This window comes from Lolium rigidum, chromosome 4 (assembly GCF_022539505.1).
Source record: "Lolium rigidum isolate FL_2022 chromosome 4, APGP_CSIRO_Lrig_0.1, whole genome shotgun sequence".
NCBI lineage: Eukaryota > Viridiplantae > Streptophyta > Magnoliopsida > Poales > Poaceae > Lolium > Lolium rigidum.
This window is the reverse complement of record NC_061511.1, coordinates 11882082-11900362: the sequence shown is the minus strand read 5'-3', so window position 1 is coordinate 11900362 and position 18281 is coordinate 11882082. Positions and strand designations below refer to the sequence as shown.

At 44.9% G+C, this 18281-nt stretch overlaps 1 protein-coding gene across 1 annotated transcript; it reads left to right on the top strand.

Annotated features, from left to right (window-relative positions):
• The first annotated feature begins 16979 nt into the window (after positions 1–16979).
• LOC124706711 (probable long-chain-alcohol O-fatty-acyltransferase 4) lies at positions 16980–18023 on the top strand. The gene has a single exon (XM_047238381.1). The coding sequence runs from the start codon at positions 16980–16982 to the stop codon at positions 18021–18023; it is 1044 nt and encodes a 347-aa protein (XP_047094337.1).
• The last annotated feature ends 258 nt before the right edge of the window (positions 18024–18281 follow it).

Below are 18281 nucleotides of genomic sequence, written 5' to 3'. Positions count from 1 at the left end.
CGGACAAGAAGCATCATATTCATTCACACAAGACATTCTAGTAAACAAATTCCTCATATAACTCAACTTGAAACAAGTATAAGGTGATCACAAATAAAGGTGCATAAGAAATCATAATTGGTGATGGCAAACTTTGTTCTTGGTCAGAGAACAGTTAACAGATTATACTTATCTATTGAGCAGCGCTCTCATATTAAAGCTTATGTGGCTCATCTTGCATACTCAATCATAATGATCATTGATAACTTGCAAAGCTATATTCATTCAGGTAAAACTTGTACTAAACAAGGAAGAGTAAAAGACATGATGAAGCAAATCACAACATAATAGTTTGATCACAACAACTCACATGCTTGCTTGAGATGGAGGGAAATAGGTTTACTGACTCAACATAAAGTAAAAGACAGGCCCTTCGCAGAGGGAAGCAGGGATTAAATCATGTGCTAGAGCTTTTTCAGTTTTGAAATCATATAAAGAGAATAAAAGTAAAGTTTTTAGAGGTGTTTGTTGTTGTCAACGACTGGTAGCGGGTACTCTAACCCCCTTGCCAAACAGACCTCCAAAGAGCGGCTCCCATGAAGGACGTTATCTCTACCAGCAAGGTAGATCATCCCTCTTCTCTTTTGTTTACACATGTACTTTAGTTTATTTAGGGATGACACTCCCCCAACCTTTGCTTACACAAGCCATGGCTAACCGAATCCTCGGGTGCCTTCCAACAATCTCATACCATGGAGGAGTGTCTATTGCAAAATTAAGTTGCTTACTGATGAATCAGAGCAAAACATGTGAAGAGAATTATTAATGAAAGTTGATTAATTGGGGCTGGGAACCCCGTTGCCAGCTCTTATTGCAAAATTATAGGATAAGTGGATGAAGCCACTAGTCCATTAGTGGAAGCTGCCCAACAAGACTGAAAGATAAAACACCACATACTTCCTCATGAGCTATAAAACATTGACACAAATAAGAAGTAATAAATTTTGAATTGTTTAAAGGTAGCACATGAAGTATTTAATTGGAATGGCAGGAAATACCATGCAGTAGGTAGATATGGTGGACACAAATGGCATAGGTTTGGGTTCAGGTTTGGATGCACGAGAAGCATTCCCTCTCAGTACAGGTCTTTGGCTAGCAAGGTTAATTAGCAAGCATAAGAGTTGAGGGAAACAAACGAATATACATGTGATAGAAACAATCATGCATCTTTCTTGCAAGCACAAACAATTTTAACTTCAGAATAATAAGCTATGAGCTAACAAGAAAGGAAGACAATGAAACAACTATATGTATTTCTCTTTTCTACTTAAACCTCAAGGTGTTGTTGCTATTGACCAATGCTAAGTTTGCCAAAACCAAATAGATTTATTCAATGCTCCCAAAGTGGTACCAATACTAAAATCAAGATCAATCATATAATAGAAATTGCAAACTAAAATAAGGTGTGCAATATGTAAATGATAAGACTTCTCATTAATATTTCATAACGATAACTCACACCAAGGGATACATAGACAAACTAAAGGAGAGATACTTCCACACTCGCAACCCATCTTATATGATAACTTCCCTACTCATGATATGACACTACTTGATAGTAAAAAGTAAAAGGTAGTGATGATGTGATACCGTGGCACTCCCCCAAGCTTGGAACAAACCAAGGGGATGCCAATACCGATGATGAATTACTCCTTTGGCGATGGTGGTGATGAATTCCTCCCGCGCTTCTTACATATCTTCTTCAGCTTCAGCTTCTCAGCTTGGCAATTCTGCACTAAGACTCGAAGAGATTCATTGTTATCTGAAGTTGGCGGTGGCGACCTTGTGATGGGCATCGAGTAATATTCCAGCATTCTACGGAGTCGGTAATTCTCCTCCCTGAGTATCTCCACTTCTCTTCTTAGAGCCCGGTATTGACCACAAAACTCATCGGTAGTCCGTAGAGCTTCTTCTAGCACAGGGAAAGAGTCGAGGCCAAGAGCAGGTGGTAAGGGTCCCTGCAAGTTATGAGAGAAAGAACGTCTAGCGTCAACAGATCCCACCAAGATTTGCTTACTCCCAACAGCTTGTTGCTCTTGTTTTGACGACACCCTTTTCACTTCTTCCTTCGAAAGCCCTTTGCCCTTGTTGTTGGAGACCATGGTGCTCCTAGATTGAAAATAAATCCTGGCAGAAACAGCTCGAAACAAAACACGTCGAGAAAACGATATACGGACCTCCAGGGGTCCGGGGGATTATATAGCAAAAAATTTCACAACAAACGGAAAGTACCAGGTCGAACCAGAGTCGGAGAGGGACGACGAGGCGGCCAGCTCATAGGACGGCGCGGCCAGGCTGGGGCCCGCGCCGGCCTATGGGGGCACGCCCTCGTGCGTCTCCTCCACTCCGTTTCGATCTCGTAATTTTTCATATTTTCCAAAAACAGCAAAAACATTGTTCGGAAAGTAAATCGCGAACTTTTTATTACCTGTACTTGTGACCTATTCAAAGTCGAGTTCTGGCGGACTGTCAATTTGACCTTTGATGAAAGCCTCCGGTGTTTCCACTTGAATAACATCAACATCTACATTATAAGAATCACCTGAGATATAATGCTTGAGTCTTTGTCCATTCACCACTTGCGTGGCGTTGCCTTGGAGAGAACTAATTTTAATTGCTCCTGAACGATACACCTCCTCAACAACATATGGTCCTTCCCATTTCGAGAGTAATTTCCCTGCAAAGAATGCGAGACGAGACCGATACAATAGGACTTTATCCCCAATATTAAACTCTCTTTTGATAATCCTTCTATCATGCCATTTCTTAACTTTCTCTTTAAAGAGTTTAGCATTTTCATAAGCTTCACTTCTCCATTCATCTAGAGAACTTAATTGCAGCAACCTCTTATTACCAGCTAGTTTAGGATCTTTATTTAGTTCTCTAACAGCCCAATAAGCTTTGTGCTCTAGTTCTAAAGGTAAATGACAAGCTTTTCCATAAACCATTTTATAAGATGACATTCCCATGGGGTTTTTATAAGCAGTTCTATAAGCCCATAGTGCTTCCTTCAATTTACTAGCCCAATTCTTTCTAGTTTTATTAACAGTCTTTTGCAAGATAGATTTAATTTCTCTATTCAATAGTTCTACTTGCCCACTAGTTTGAGGATGATAAGCGGAAGCAATTCTATGATTAATACCATATTTAGCAAGAGTTTTTCTAAAACCACCATGAATAAAATGAGAACCTCCATCTGTCATAATATATCTAGGAACTCCAAATCTAGGAAAAATAATGTCTAAAAGCATTCTTAAAGAGGTCTCACCATCAGGCACTTTTTGTAGGTATGGCTTCCACCCATTTAGTAACATAATCAACAGCAACAAGTATATGAGTGTTACCTTCTGAAGAGGGAAAAGGTCCCATGAAGTCAAATCCCCAACAATCAAATGGTTCAATAACAAGAGTATAATTCATAGGCATTTCATTGCGTCGGGAGATATTACCAACCCTTTGACATTCATCACAAGATAAAATAAACTTCCTTGCATCTTTGAAGAGAGTTGGCCAATAAAAACCTGATTGTAGAACCTTTTGCGCGATTCTATCTCCGGCGTGATGTCCTCCATAAGCACTACCATGACATTTACTCAATATCTCTTGTTGTTCATATTCGGGAACACATGTTCGCGAATACCATCCACTCCTTCTTTATATAAGTGTGGGTCATCCCAAAAATAATGCCTCAAGTCATAAAAGAATTTCCTCCTTTGCTGAGCTGAAAAGGTTGGAGGCAAGTACTTGGAAACAATAAAGTTAGCATAATCAGCATACCAAGGACTGTCTCGCGAGCTCACTTTTATTACAGCCAATTGTTCATTTGGAAAACTATCATTAACGAGAACAGGATCATAAGCAATATTTTCCAATCTAGACAAATTATCGGCAACGAGGATTATCAGCACCTTTCCTATCTACAATATGTAAATCAAATTCTTGCAAAAGAAGTACCCATCTAATAAGTCTCGGTTTAGCATCTTTCTTTGTCATAAGGTATCTAATTGCAGCATGATCAGTGTGAATCGTAACTTTTGAATCAACAATATAAGATCTAAATTTATCACAAGCAAAGACTACAGCTAACAATTCTTTTTCAGTAGTAGCATAATTTCTTTGAGCAGCATCAAGAGTTTTACTAGCATAATGAATAACGTTCAGTTTTTTATCTACTCGCTGTCCAAGAACAGCGCCTACAGCAAAATCACTAGCATCACACATAATTTCAAATGGTAAGTTCCAATCAGGAGGTTCAACTATAGGGGCAGTTGTTAAGGCTTTCTTTAGAGTTTCAAAAGCTTCCTTACAATCATCATCAAAAACAAAGGGTACATCTTTTTGAAGAAGATTAGTAAGAGGCTTTGAAATCTTGGAAAAATCTTTAATAAACCTCCTGTAAAACCCAGCATGACCAAGAACACTACGAATACCTTTAACATCCCTTGGATAGGGCATCTTCTCAATGGCTTCAACTTTAGCTCTATCAACTTCAATACCTCTCTCGGAAATTTTATGTCCCAATACAATTCCTTCATTAACCATAAAGTGGCATTTCTCCCAATTAAGAACAAGGTTAGTTTCTTCACATCTCTCGCAAAACTTTATCAAGGTTTCGCAAGCAACTATCAAAAGAATTCCCATAGACAGAAAAAATCATCCATGAATACCTCTACAATACTCTCACAAAAGCCATGAAAAATAGCAGACATGCATCTTTGAAAAGTAGCAGGAGCATTACATAAACCAAAAGGCATACGCCTATAAGCATAAGTTCCATAGGGACAAGTGAAAGTGGTTTTCTCTTGATCTTTAGTTTTAACAGACAATTTGTGAAAACCCGAATAACCATCAAGAAAGCAAAAATGAGTATTTTTAGATAACCTTTCTAACATTTGATCAATAAAAGGCAAAGGGTAATGATCTTTCTTAGTAACCTTATTAACTTTTCGATAATCAATGCACATTCTATACCCTACAACTACTCTTTGAGGTATGAGCTCATCATTATCATTAGGCACAACGAGTCATTCCTCCTTTCTTAGGAACAAAATGCACATGACTAACCCATCTACTATCGGCAATAGGATATATAATACCGAGCTTCAAGGAGTCTTAATACCTCATTTCTTACCACATCCTTCATCTTAGGAATTAGACGACGCCGAGGTTCAACAACGAGGCTTCGCATCATCTTCCATATTAATGGCGTGTTGGCAAATAGAGGGAGAAATTCCCTTCAAGTCATCAAGAGTGTAGCCAATAGCACCACGGTGTTTCTTCGATATTTCCAATAACCTTTCTTCTTCAAACTGCGAAAGTTTAGAACTAATAATAACAGGATATATTTTCTTATCATCAATATGAGCATATTTAAGATTATCAGGCAATGGTTTTAAATCAAAGACAGGATCTTCCTTTGGTGGTGGTGTTGTACCCAAATCCTCCACCGGTAAATCATGCTTAAGAATAGGTTGACGAAGGAAAATTTCATCAAGCTCATCTCTTTCTTCCCTAAAAACTTCACTCTCGCTATTCTCCAAATGTTGCTGCAAAGGATTACTAGGAGCAAGAGCAATAGATGCACAACTTGTTCAACTTTAAAATCACTATTAGGCGAATCAATTTTATAAGGAGTTTTGGTAAATTTAGAGAATTTAAACTCATAAGATTCACCAAGCAAATTTAGTCAAAATTTTCTCTTTCTTGCAATCTATAATAGCTCCACAAGTATTTAGAAAAGGTCTACCAAAAATGATAGGACAATATTTACTAGCAGCGAGAACCAAGTACCAAAAAGTCGGCGAGGATATTTAATCTTACCACATAAAACTTCCACATCTCGAATAATACCAATTGGAGAGATAGTTTCTCTATTAGCCAGCCGAATAACCACATCAATATCTTCAAGTTCACAAGAACCAATTTCGTGCATAATCTCCGTGTAAAGCTCATAAGGAATAGCACTAATACTTGCACCAATATCACATAAACCATAATAACAATGATCACCAATTCTAACGAGAGAGCATAGGAACACTAGCTTTCCTAGACTTATTAGGATGCGAAACAATATTAGAAGCATCTTCACGGAAAATAATATGACCATCTTCCACATTTTCGAGTCACAAGATCTTTAACAATTGCAACGAGCGGGTTCAACTTTTATTTGTTCTTCGAGGTTCTATAGGTTTCTTTTCACTTTTATGAACCGCACTATTTATAACAGAGTACTCCTTCATTTTAGCAGGGAAAGGAGTTTTTTCAATATAAGCTTCAGGAATAACATGATCAACAGTTTCAACTACGACACATTTATTTATAGATGAATCAATTTTATCTTTATACGGTTCATGAAACTTATCAAAGTTCTTCTTAGGCAATTCATAATGAGAAGCAAAAGCTTTATAAAGATTTGCAGCAACTTGAGAATCAAGACCATAAGTAGCACTCATATTACGAAATTTATCAGTATCCATAAAAGCTTCAATGCATTTATAATCATAATTTATACCGATTCTCTATCCTTGTCGTTCTCCCATCCTTCGGTATTTTCTTGGATCCGATTAAGAAGGTCCCTTTTAAACTCTTCCTTGTTGCGTGTAAAGGATCCGAACAAGAAGTATCCGAGCAAGGTCTTGTCTTGAAAAGAAAGTCTTGCATAGAAATTATCAATAATAATATTACCGGGAAGCTCATGAATGGGGCATTTGAGCATTAAAGACTTCAATCTCCCCACGCTTGGGCAATACTTTCTCCTTCATGAGGCCAAAAATTATATATGCGATTCCGATATTTGTGAATCTCACTTGGAGGATAGAACTTAGAATAAAACCGGGGCACAATATCATTCCATTCAAGAGAATCCCCATTATCCGAGTAATTTATACCAATGCACCGCTTTACCGGACAGCGATACGAGAGAATAGTTTCTTCCTCACTTCATCCATAGCAATACCTGCACACTTGAATAAACCGCATAATTCATGTAAGAACGAGTAAATGATCTCCGGGGTGGACGAGTTCCATCCCCCGTATAACGGTTACCCACTACACGTTCAATAATTTTCATAGGTATTTTGTATGGTATTTCTTCCTTACCTGGCGCCTCATCCACTACCTTTGCAGTAGTAGTAGATTTCCCAAATAAACACTCAAGAGAAGATCTCTCCATAATGAGTTATAGCAGCAGGCGGAAATAAAATCAGCACAAACAGTAGAAATTTTCCTTACCAATTCCACTTACCAATAGCGCTTCACTCCCCGGCAACGGCGCCAGAAAATAGTCTTGATGACCCACAAGTATAGGGGGTGTATCGCAGTATCTTCGATAAGTAAGAATGTCGATCCCAACGAGGAGCAGAAGGTGTTGACAAGCAGTTTCGATGAAGGATTCACTGTAAATGCTCACAGACAAGTATTCAGGGGGTTTTGATGTAACAGATGAATAAAATACGAGTAAGTAAAGTGCGAGAGTAACAATTGCAGCAAGTGGCCCAATCCTTTTTAGCACAAAGGACAAGCCGGTTTGTTTACTTATAATGACCAAACGTTCTCGAGGACACACGGGATTTTAGTCTAGTGCTTTCGCTACATACGGCTAATTAATCTTCATTGTTTTGATAAGTGTTGTGTGGGTGAACCTATGCTAATGTACCGCCCTTCCTAGGACTAATACATACTTGTGATTATACCCCTTGCAAGCATCCGCAACTACAAGAAAGTAATTAAGATAAATCTAACCATATCCTTAAACTCTGAGATCCTGCGATCCCTCCTGCATCGATATACCAACGGGGGCCCAGGTTTCTGTCACTCCGGCAACCCCGCAATTGGCAAACGAGTACAAGATGCATTCCCCTAGGCCCATAAAGGTGAAGTGTCGTGTAGTCGACGTTCACACGACACCACTAGAAGAATAACACCACAACTTAAATATCATAACATTGAATATTACTCAACCATACTTCACTACTAACATTTATACTTCACCCATGTCCTCAAGAACTAAACGAACTACTCACGAGACATCATATGGAACATGATCAGAGGTGATATGATAATGAATAACAATCTGAACATAAACCTTGGTTCAACGGTTTCACTCAATAGCATCAATAACAAGTAGGAATCAACACCAGGAGAGTTTCCCCTATCAAACAATCAAGATCAAACCCAAATTGTTACAGCGGTGACGAGGTGCAGCGGTGGAGACGGCGGTGATGATGATGAAGATGATGGTGATGGTGATGGAGATGATGTCCAGCTCGATGACGGTGACGATGGCGTCGATTTCCCCCTCCGGGAGGGAATTTCCCCGGCAGATCTCAGCCTGCCGGAGACCTCTTTTCTCTCTGGTGTTCTCCGCCCCGTAGAGGCGGCTGTGACTCTTCGCGACGTACCTCTGGAGCTTAGGTTTTCAGGACGAAGGCATACGCGAAGAAAAGGAGGCGAGAGGGGGCTGTGGGCCCCCTCCTCACAGGGCGGCGCGGCCAGGGCAGGGCCCGCACCGGCCTGTGAGGGGGGCCCATGGCGGCCCTCCTCATCTCCCCTTCCGGCTCCCTTTGTCATCCGGAAAAATAGGAATTTTCGTGTAATTCCCGTCAATTGTTGATCTTCCGAAATATTGCGTTCGACGATGCTTTTTCCAGCGAGAATCCTCGGCTCCGGTGCGCGATCCTTCAATAATCATGAAACATGCAAAATAGATGAAATAACATAAGTATTATCTCCAAATATGAAATATATCAATGAATAACAGCAAATTATGATATAAAATAGTGATGCAAATTGGACGTATCACCCACCTCATAGGCCGGCGCGGCCCAAGGCCTGGCCGCGCCGCCCTGTGAGGAGGGGGCCCACAACCCCCTCTCGCCTCCTTTTCTTTGCGTACGCCTTCGTCCCGAAAACCTAAGCTCCAGGGATACGTCGCGAAGAGCCACAGCCGCCTCTGCGGGGCGGAGAACACCAGAGAGAAAAGAGCTCTCCGGCAGGCTGAGATCCGCCGGGGAAATTCCCTCCCGGAGGGGAAATCGACGCCATCGTCACCGTCATCGAGCTGGACATCATCTCCATCATCATCACCATCATCATCATCATCATCACCGCCATCTCCACCGCTGCACCTCGTCACCGTTGTAACAATTTGGGTTTGATCTTGTTTGTTTGATAGGGAAACTCTCCCGGTGTTGATTTCTACTTGTTATTGATGCTATTGAGTGAAACCGTTGAACCAAGGTTTATGTTCAGATTGTTATTCATCATCATATCACCTCTGATCATGTTCCATATGATGTCTCGTGAGTAGTTCGTTTAGTTCTTGAGGACATGGGTGAAGTCTAAATGTTAGTAGTGAAGTATGGTTGAGTAATATTCAATGTTATGATATTTAAGTTGTGGTGTTATTCTTCTAGTGGTGTTGTGTGAACGTCGACTACACGACACTTCACCTTTATGGGCCTAGGGAATGCATCTTGTACTCGTTTGCCAATTGCGGGGTTGCCGGAGTGACGAAACCTGAGCCCCCGTTGGTATATCGATGCGGGAGGGATAGCGGGATCTCGAGTTTAAGGCTGTGGTTAGATTTATCTTAATTACTTTCTTGTAGTTGCGGATGTTTGCAAGGGGTATAATCACAAGTATGTATTAGTCCTAGGAAGGGCGGTACATTAGCATAGGTTCACCCGCACAACACTTATCAAAACAATGAAGATTAATTAGCCGTATGTAGCAAAAGCACTAGACTAAAATCCCGTGTGTCCTCAAGAACGTTTGGTTATTATAAGTAAACAAACCGGCTTGTCCTTTGTGCTAAAAAGGATTGGGCCACTCGCTGCAATTATTACTCTCGCACTTTACTTACTCGTACTTTATTCATCTGTTACATCAAAACCCCCTGAATAATTGTCTGTGAGCATTTACAGTGAATCCTTCATCGAAACTGGTTGTCAACACCTTCTGCTCCTCGTTGGGATCGACATTCTTACTTATCGAAGATACTACGATACACCCCCTATACTTGTGGGTCATCAGTCGACGATCCACCGGTAGTAGCCGCACGAAGCCTCCCGCAGATGCATCGTGCCCGGGCGGTCGTTGCCGGCGACGTACTCGGCGAAGGAGTCCAGCAGCCTCTGGATGCCGCGTGGGTCGCCCTTGAGGACGAGGACGAACTCGAACTGCACGCTCGCCTCCACGTCCATCTCCGATGATGGCGGCCCTTTTTATAGGCCGGAGGGAGGCGGGAGAGCGGTGGCGCTCATTAACGCCGGCACGCAGAGCTAGGTGCGATGAGACGCGTCGCTGCGCCTCTGCGGGAACTGCACCGTCGTTGCGCCTCTGCGGGAACTGCACCGTCGTTGCGCCTCTGCGGGAACTGTACCATCTCTGCGCGCTAATAACTTCCGTCGCGAGGTAGGCGACGGTTAGGTTAAAATTTATTGTGCCGCTGACGCGTCAGGCCCGCGCCGCTTCGCCCTCGCTTTCGTTGTGTCCGGCGTTCCCGGTGCGTCCCCTATGGCGCGGGGATGGGCTCGGGCGCCGAACACCGTATCGAGGGGCGCCGGACAAAAAAACGGATTTGGGGGACGCGACTGGAAGCGTTTTTTTTTCCGACGCAAACCAAATAGCTTTGGAGGGCGCTTTGAAGAACGCGACTGAAGATGCTCTTAGCAAAAAAAAAACTTTCTTTGGCGATTTCTTCCGACAACTTCGCCTGGCGACCCTGTTCGGCTACTCGGTTTGGTGATTCCATCCGACGACTTCGCCCGACAACTTCTTCCAAGGGCGACCCTATCTGGGCGTGCGTGCTTCACTTTTTTTTTCCTTTGTTTCAGGGAGTTCCTCATAGACTTCGCCCAGAAACTATCACCATGGGTTATGTCAGTGTGAGGAGTCGCCCGAGGCACGGTGACGGTAAGCCAGCCCAACTCGCATGGACATGTGAGTTACGACTGGATTAAGGAAGCCCATGAGATTAGCTAGGAGGCTAGTCGGCCTTATACTGAAGATAATTTGATTAACCACATCTATGTCTTTCTCAAATTATCCTCTTTTTTTTTGCGGGGAAACTCAGGGCTTTATTAAACTGAAACAGCTGCTCCTCCGCTGTCAGCCTGAAGACTGGCAACAAGGAAGCTCGGAGGATGTTCCATCCAAACACTCGTCAACTCCAACGTGCAAGCATATTTAGCACATATGTGAGCGACTGTGTTGGATGATCTTATTACATGTTGAACAACAAAACTAGAAAACGAACTAGAAAGCCCTGCAATATCTTGTAAAATCGGTGCAATGACTGCACGAGAAACAGCGCGCGAGTCCCAGAGATTGACAATCTCTAAGCAATCCACTTCAACAACCACTCGCGAGTAACCACGCAGCTTGGCAAAAATCACACCCTCCCTCAGCGCCATTGCCTCAGCAATCATCGGATCAGTAATTCCTGGGAGCGGTTTACTCCAAGCCGCAATGAAGCCGGTGAGGTCCCTAACAACACCTCCCGCTCCACCCTTCCTTTCTTCGAAAGCCAGACCAGCATCAGTATTAATCTTGATGCATCTTTCCTCTGGTGGTCGCCAACCAAATCCTGGCAACATGAGAGCTTGTTGCCTTGGGATATCTAGCAAAGCTAGGTCATTTCTCATCCTCACGATGGACTGAATAGGATCCCATCCTTCCCGATCATGAGTGATGTTATTTCTTGAGGTCCAAATAGCCCACATGACTGTAATGATCTTTCCCCTATCACATGTAGGAATAATCGGATCACACAACACATCCCTTGCCCATGTGCTAGGATGCAGGTTGGGGACTTTAACATCGAGTGCAACTCGCGCCTCCGCCCAGAACCTCATCGCATGTGTGCACAACAGTAGTGCATGTCTCATATCTTCATCTGCGCTAAGGCAGATTTTGCATCTTGCAAGCGTGGCTATATGACGGTACTGCAGCGTTTGTTCCACCGGTAGAATACCACGAAGAACTCGCCACCAGAAGACCCTCACTTTTGGCACCACCTTCAACTTCCACAGCTGTTCCCACATCTGTTTTTCAGAAAACGAGGATCCCGTAGCCGTCCCTTCCGCTAGAGCTAAATGCTCGTTGCGCGTCACCAGAGCACGATACGCTGTTTTAACAGTGTAGATACCAGACTTTTCTAAGTTCCAAGCCCAAAAATCATCCGCCCCTTCTCGCCTCAAAGGAATGTTTAGAATAGCATCCGCATCAGGGGCTATGAAGTTATTTCTTATCACCTCCTCCTTCCATGTCCAGCTTCCCACATCAATCAGCTCTGATACTTTACTCAGGGGCATGGTACCAATCTGAACTGATGGTGTCATCAGCCGAATACCTGGGATCCACTTATCAGTCCAAATAGAGACTGACAAGCCATCCCCAATCCGCTTGATCAAACCAAGCGACAACGCCTCCCGTCCAGCCACAATCGCTCGCCAGGTAGCAGATGCGCAGCGTGGAACAGTTGCTTGCATAAACTCCGAGTCTGGGAAATATTTAGTTTTTAGAATTCTGCAACAGAGAGACTCGGGCTGAGTAATGAACCTCCATCCATGCTTGCCAAGAAGTGCCAGGTTAAAAAATTCCAAATCTCGAAAGCCCATTCCTCCTTGACATTTTGGTTTAACCAGTTGATCCCATGACAGCCAGTGCATAGATCGCCTGTCAATAGAGCTACTCCACCAGTAGCGCCCCATATAAGAAATAAATTTCTTGAGTACAGCCTTGGTCAACTTGAAACAACCCATGCTGAATGTAGGAATCGCCTGAATGACTGCCTTCAGGAAAACTTCCCGCCCCGCACAGGACATCATACGCTCAGATCCACCATTAAGTTTGCTTCGAATACGTTCCCCAAGGTGATCAAATGTACCACTCGATATACGACCAATAGCAGTAGGAAGACCCAGATATCTTTCAGAGAAAGCTTCCACCGCAATGCCCGTTAACAGTTTTAGAGACTGTCGTGCTGCCTGAGGGGTATTAGGGCTGAAATAAATTGAGCTCTTCTCTTTATTCACCCTCTGTCCCGAGCAGTCTTCATAAATCCTCAATATCTCATTCATTCTGTTAGCACTCTCCACTGTTGCTTTCATAAAAAGAAGACTATCATCTGCAAACAACAAGTGGTTCACCCATGGTGATCGAACGCTCACTCTTATTCCTCTATCGACAATAGCACCATTAAAGAAATTCAGAAGAGATGTGAATCCCTCACCACACAAAAGAAACAGATACGGAGACATGGGGTCACCTTGGCGAAGTCCTCTGGTAGGTGCAAAGAAAGGTAATAATTCCCCATTTACCCGTACTGTAAACCGAACCGAAGTTACACATTTCATCACCAACCTCACAAAATTTGAACTAAAACCGAGCTTGAGCATAATAGCCTGTAGATAGTGCCATTCTACTCGATCATAAGCTTTCATCATGTCTAATTTGACAGCACACACATTGTTCTTTCCTTTCTTCCGTTTCTTCATTGCATGCACACTCTCATATGCAATCAACACATTATCAGTAATCAAACGACCCGGAACAAAGGCACTCTGCTCCTCCCCAATTATATCACCCAGAAAACCTCGTGCACGGTTAGCAATACACTTTGCAGCAACTTTGTACAGAACAGAGCACAGAGAAATAGGCCTATACTGGGAAATTCGTTGTGGATGATGCACCTTAGGAATTAACGTGATAGACGTATCATTCATACCTGAAGGTAGCTCCCCACCATTAAGAAAACCGAGAATTGCCGGTACAATATCATCCTTGAGAACCGACCAATGTCTCTGGAAAAACCCGGCCGTAAAGCCATCAATGCCAGGTGCTTTTGATGGTGCCATTTGAAATAACGCCGCCCTCACATCCTCAACATTATACTCCTGGTCCAAAACCCCATTCATTTCATCATTCACCCTTACAGGGACCAGATCAATCAATTCCTCCATCTGACGGTATCCTTGAGATGTGTACAGGGCTTGATAAAACCCCTGAACTTCTACACAATTTTCCTCCCAGGAAACGCATTTGGAACCATCCTCACGCTCAAGGTTATCAATCTTATTTGTGCGCTTTCTTTGGGCAGCTTGTGAATGAAAATATGCAGTATTACGATCACCATCTCGTAACCACTGCACCCTGGATCGCTGACGCATCCATATTTCCTCCTGACGAAGAGCCTCACGGAGCTGCTGTACAACTACTCTTTCCTCGTCATTTGGTCCCCGGCCCACAGAGCGACAGATTATTCAGTCTCCCACGAAGCTTCCTTACTTTGCGCGCTAAGCAGCCAAATTCTTTTGAGCCCCAGATACTAAGCTTCTCTTGAATAGTCTTGAGTGCTTGTACTACTCCCCTTAGACCCTGCATGCCTGATCCCTTTCTCCATGTATCAAGGATTATTCGATCATAGTCTGCATGCGGTCTGCCATACATCTTCATATCTGAATTGCTTTTCTCCTCTTACTCGTTCTTCAACCATACTCTCTCCAAACTCCACTAGCACAAAGCAGTGATCTGATTCCGTAGAGACAATATGACGAACTCTATAGTGTGCAAATTTATTCACAAAAGCCTCATCACCGAAGGCTCTATCCAATCTAGCCTTAACATTTGCATCACCCAACTGACCGTTGTCCCAGGTGTATTCAACACCCGACCATCCTAGGTCATGGAAAAAACATTCCTCCACCACCTCCCTAAATGCCCGCATCTGCCATTCCGGCCTTACAGCACGAGAGAAGTGCTCCGAAGAATACAACGTCTCATTAAAATCTCCAACACAAAGCCAGGCCGGGTGAGCAATCGAATTCAGATTCCTCATAGCTCTCCAGCTATGATGTCTATCAACCGCCTTTGGCGCTCCATAAAAACCAGTAAATCTCCAAAGATCATTACTACTCATTTTCCCCACCATAGCATCAATATGGCCGGAACTATAATTCTTTACCTCCACAACCAACTCTTTTGTCCAGAATAAAGCTAACCCTCCACTGAGGCCATCACTGTTAACTGCGAAGCAACCAGCAAACCCCAAGGTATGTTGCAGATCCTCCATTCTTTTTGCTGAGATTTTCGTCTCCATAATAAACAGGAGACTGGGCGCTTCTTGCTTCAGAACATTCCGAAGCTCTCGAACGGTCACGGGGTTCCCAAGCCCCCTGCCGTTCCAACTTAGACAACTCATTGCTCTGGGCAGGGCTGCAGAGCAGCCACTGCCGAATCTTCAGAACTCTTGGGGGTAGGTTTCTTCTTCTTTGCATCACGCTCCCCCTCCTCACCTTCATCACCACCAACCGCTCCAACCTCTGTTGGAGTTTCATATAGCACCATAGCTCTGTTGTCCACTACTGGCCTATAGACTTTCGTATTTGCACCTTTCCGTTTATTCACATTGTTGTTCTTCAGAGGTGAAGTCACCACAGGGCCCTTCTCTGTTGCGTTACTTGAGTTGCGCGTTTCCACTTTAGAATTCTTGGACCATCCCTGTCCCGAAGAACCCTCACTATATGACGTACGTTTCCAATCATCTGACGCCCTTAGACCCTTCCCAAATGGAAGGTTTCCATCAGCATCCCTCGTGCCAGGAGTCAGACACACAAGATCAGAGTGCCCAAAACGACCACAGGAGAAGCAGAAGTGTGGCACATGTTCATACTGAACCTCATACAGATCCATGCCTTTTCTCCTAGCCGATTCTATCAGGACCCATCTCCTCAAGGGATTAGCAACATTAATTGTTACCCTGGCCCTTAGGTATCCACCCACATGATCAAACTGAACCTCCTCAGCCTGCTTATCAATTTGTTGCGCTATCGGTTTCCACCACTTCTTGTCACGCAGGTTGAACGGCAGATTCAGAACTCGCGCCCACAGGGACAGCCGATCAAACTTCAACTCTGATGGCTTCATACAATCTTCAAATTCGGACAGAATCACCGCATTATTGCTCACATGCCACGGCGATCCCTCCCAAACTCTTTCCCGATCACGCTGAGTAGCAAACTCTGCAACAAACATGTTGGAACCCACTGATCGGAAAAGCAATCCCTTAGGATTTCCCCACGCTGGGCGCAAGGCACCTGCGATTGTCTGGATATGGAAGACAGTGCGGTGCAGTACCTTCCCAGCCAGCATCCACTTCTGATTCGCCTCTTCTTCGCGATCATCAAGGATCAATGGAGTAGCCTCCTCATCTGTAATATCCAGTTTTCCCAACTGCTCCTCCAGCCTAGCCCGCGCCGCCCTCGGCGACACAGCCTCCTTCGCTTTCTCCCCGACGCGCTCCGACGAGGACATGTCGAGCCGTCGAAACCAACTCCTTCCCGCCGACGAAGATCGGAGGGCGCCGCCAAGATCCACAAAACCCTAATCGCCACAGGGGCTCCGAGAGTTACGGGAAAAAACTCGTGGGATTGATTCTAATTATACTTGTCTTAGGAACAGTTCTCAAATTATCCTCGTAGCATCTGTCGTCGTAACTCGTAACCTCTGACATTTATATCGACATGAATCACGCCAAATTCAATGATCCGGTACATTAATTCGTTTGGAACTAATATCCCATTTGAAACCTACGTGCAACTCACATGCTCTGTACGAATCACCACCGAACTGAAAAGGCCACAAAAAAATAACAAAACTGAAAATTTTATGTTAAAAAGAAACGTTTTGTCTACTAAATGTCCTTAAAAGCCAATTAGCAATAATAAAGTAATAGTCAGAAATTTTGACTGTTAGCGAAAACATCACATGTTAATTTGACAATCTGTGTCAGCGGGTACTCCAAAATTAGGAAACAATCAAATGGCACTATTTTCGCTGGCCAACATGATTCGAACAAAACGATGTCATACGAGCCAATCCCCCGAACAACATCATTCACAACAGGAGAGGGCACTGATTCCATCGTGCTCACCACAATAATGGCGGCGGCGCTCATGGACGGCGAGCTCGGGAGCCTCTTGAAGGTCTCGGCTGCGGTTTGGGCGGCCATGGCGTACGCCCGCGTGGCCGCCGCGCGCACTAGCCCAGGCGCGGGCCGCCTCGCCGCGCTTCTGCCCACCGTCGTGCTCTTCTACGGGATCCCCTTCGCCTTCAGCACCAGCACGTTCCGCGGCAGCTCCGGCTTCTTCCTCAGTTGGCTAGGCACCTTCAAGCTCTTCCTCCTCGCCATCGGACGGGGCCCTCTGGACCCGTCCCTTTCCCTCCTCCAGTTTGTCTGCTCTGCCTCCCTGCCGGTCAAGCTTCGGCAGTCCACCGGCGGCGGCAAATCAAAGAAGCAAGATCCCGCTTCGGCCCCCGCCAGAAAGATCCTCGTGGCCGGCGCCGTCATCCCCTTCATCATCTACGCGTACCAGTTCAAGGAGGCGATGAGCCGGTGGCAGCTCCTCCTCCTGTACACCGTGCACATCTACCTCTCCCTGGAGCTCCTCCTGGCGTCGGTCCACGCCGTGATCCACGGCGTGCTGCGGATGGAGATGGAGCCGCAGGTGGACCGGCCGTACCTGGCGTCGTCGCTGCGGGACTTCTGGGGCAGGCGGTGGAACCTGATGGTGCCCGCCATCCTCCGCCCGTCGGTGTACGGCCCGGTGCGCGCGCGCTTCGGCGACGCGGCGGGCGTCCTGGCGTCGTTCCTCGTCTCCGGGCTCATGCACGAGCTGATGTTCTACTACATCATGTGGCAGCCGCCCAGCGGCGACGTGACCGCGTTCTTCGTGCTCCACGGCGTGTGCACCGGGGCGGAGGCATGGTGGGGGCGGCACGCCGGGTGGTGGCGCCCGCCGCGGGTGCTGGCGGTGCCGCTCACGCTGGCGTTCGTGGGCGGGACGGGACTGTGGCTCTTCTTCCCGGCCATGATTAGAGGCGGCCTAGACGCGCTCGTGCTGCACGAGTGCCAGGGCATGGTGGTGCTCATGGAGCAGGCCGGCCGGTGGCTCGCCGCCGGCCCCGTTCTTTCAAGCCGCTGACCAACGTCAGCGTCTGCCGTCACGAATGTGCGCCACGAGAAAAATAGTAATACGTACAGTAGTTTTTTATGTGGTCGGATCTGACCTTGAAAGATGTGCTGATGCTGTATGCTTCTGATTGAATATTCATCCGTAGTAAAATACCGTTGTTCAGATCTTTGGTGGCTTCTACTGCCATGATACGGAGTATATATGTTGATATGGATAGTCTGGATTTCCTTTTTAAACAAATTAGTGATAACGATACAGGAGTAATAT

Excerpts from the sequence above, each read along its gene's own strand:
- LOC124706711 (XM_047238381.1), top strand. The coding sequence starts at position 16,980 with ATGGCGGCGGCGCTCATGGACGGCGAGCTCGGGAGCCTCTTGAAGGTC.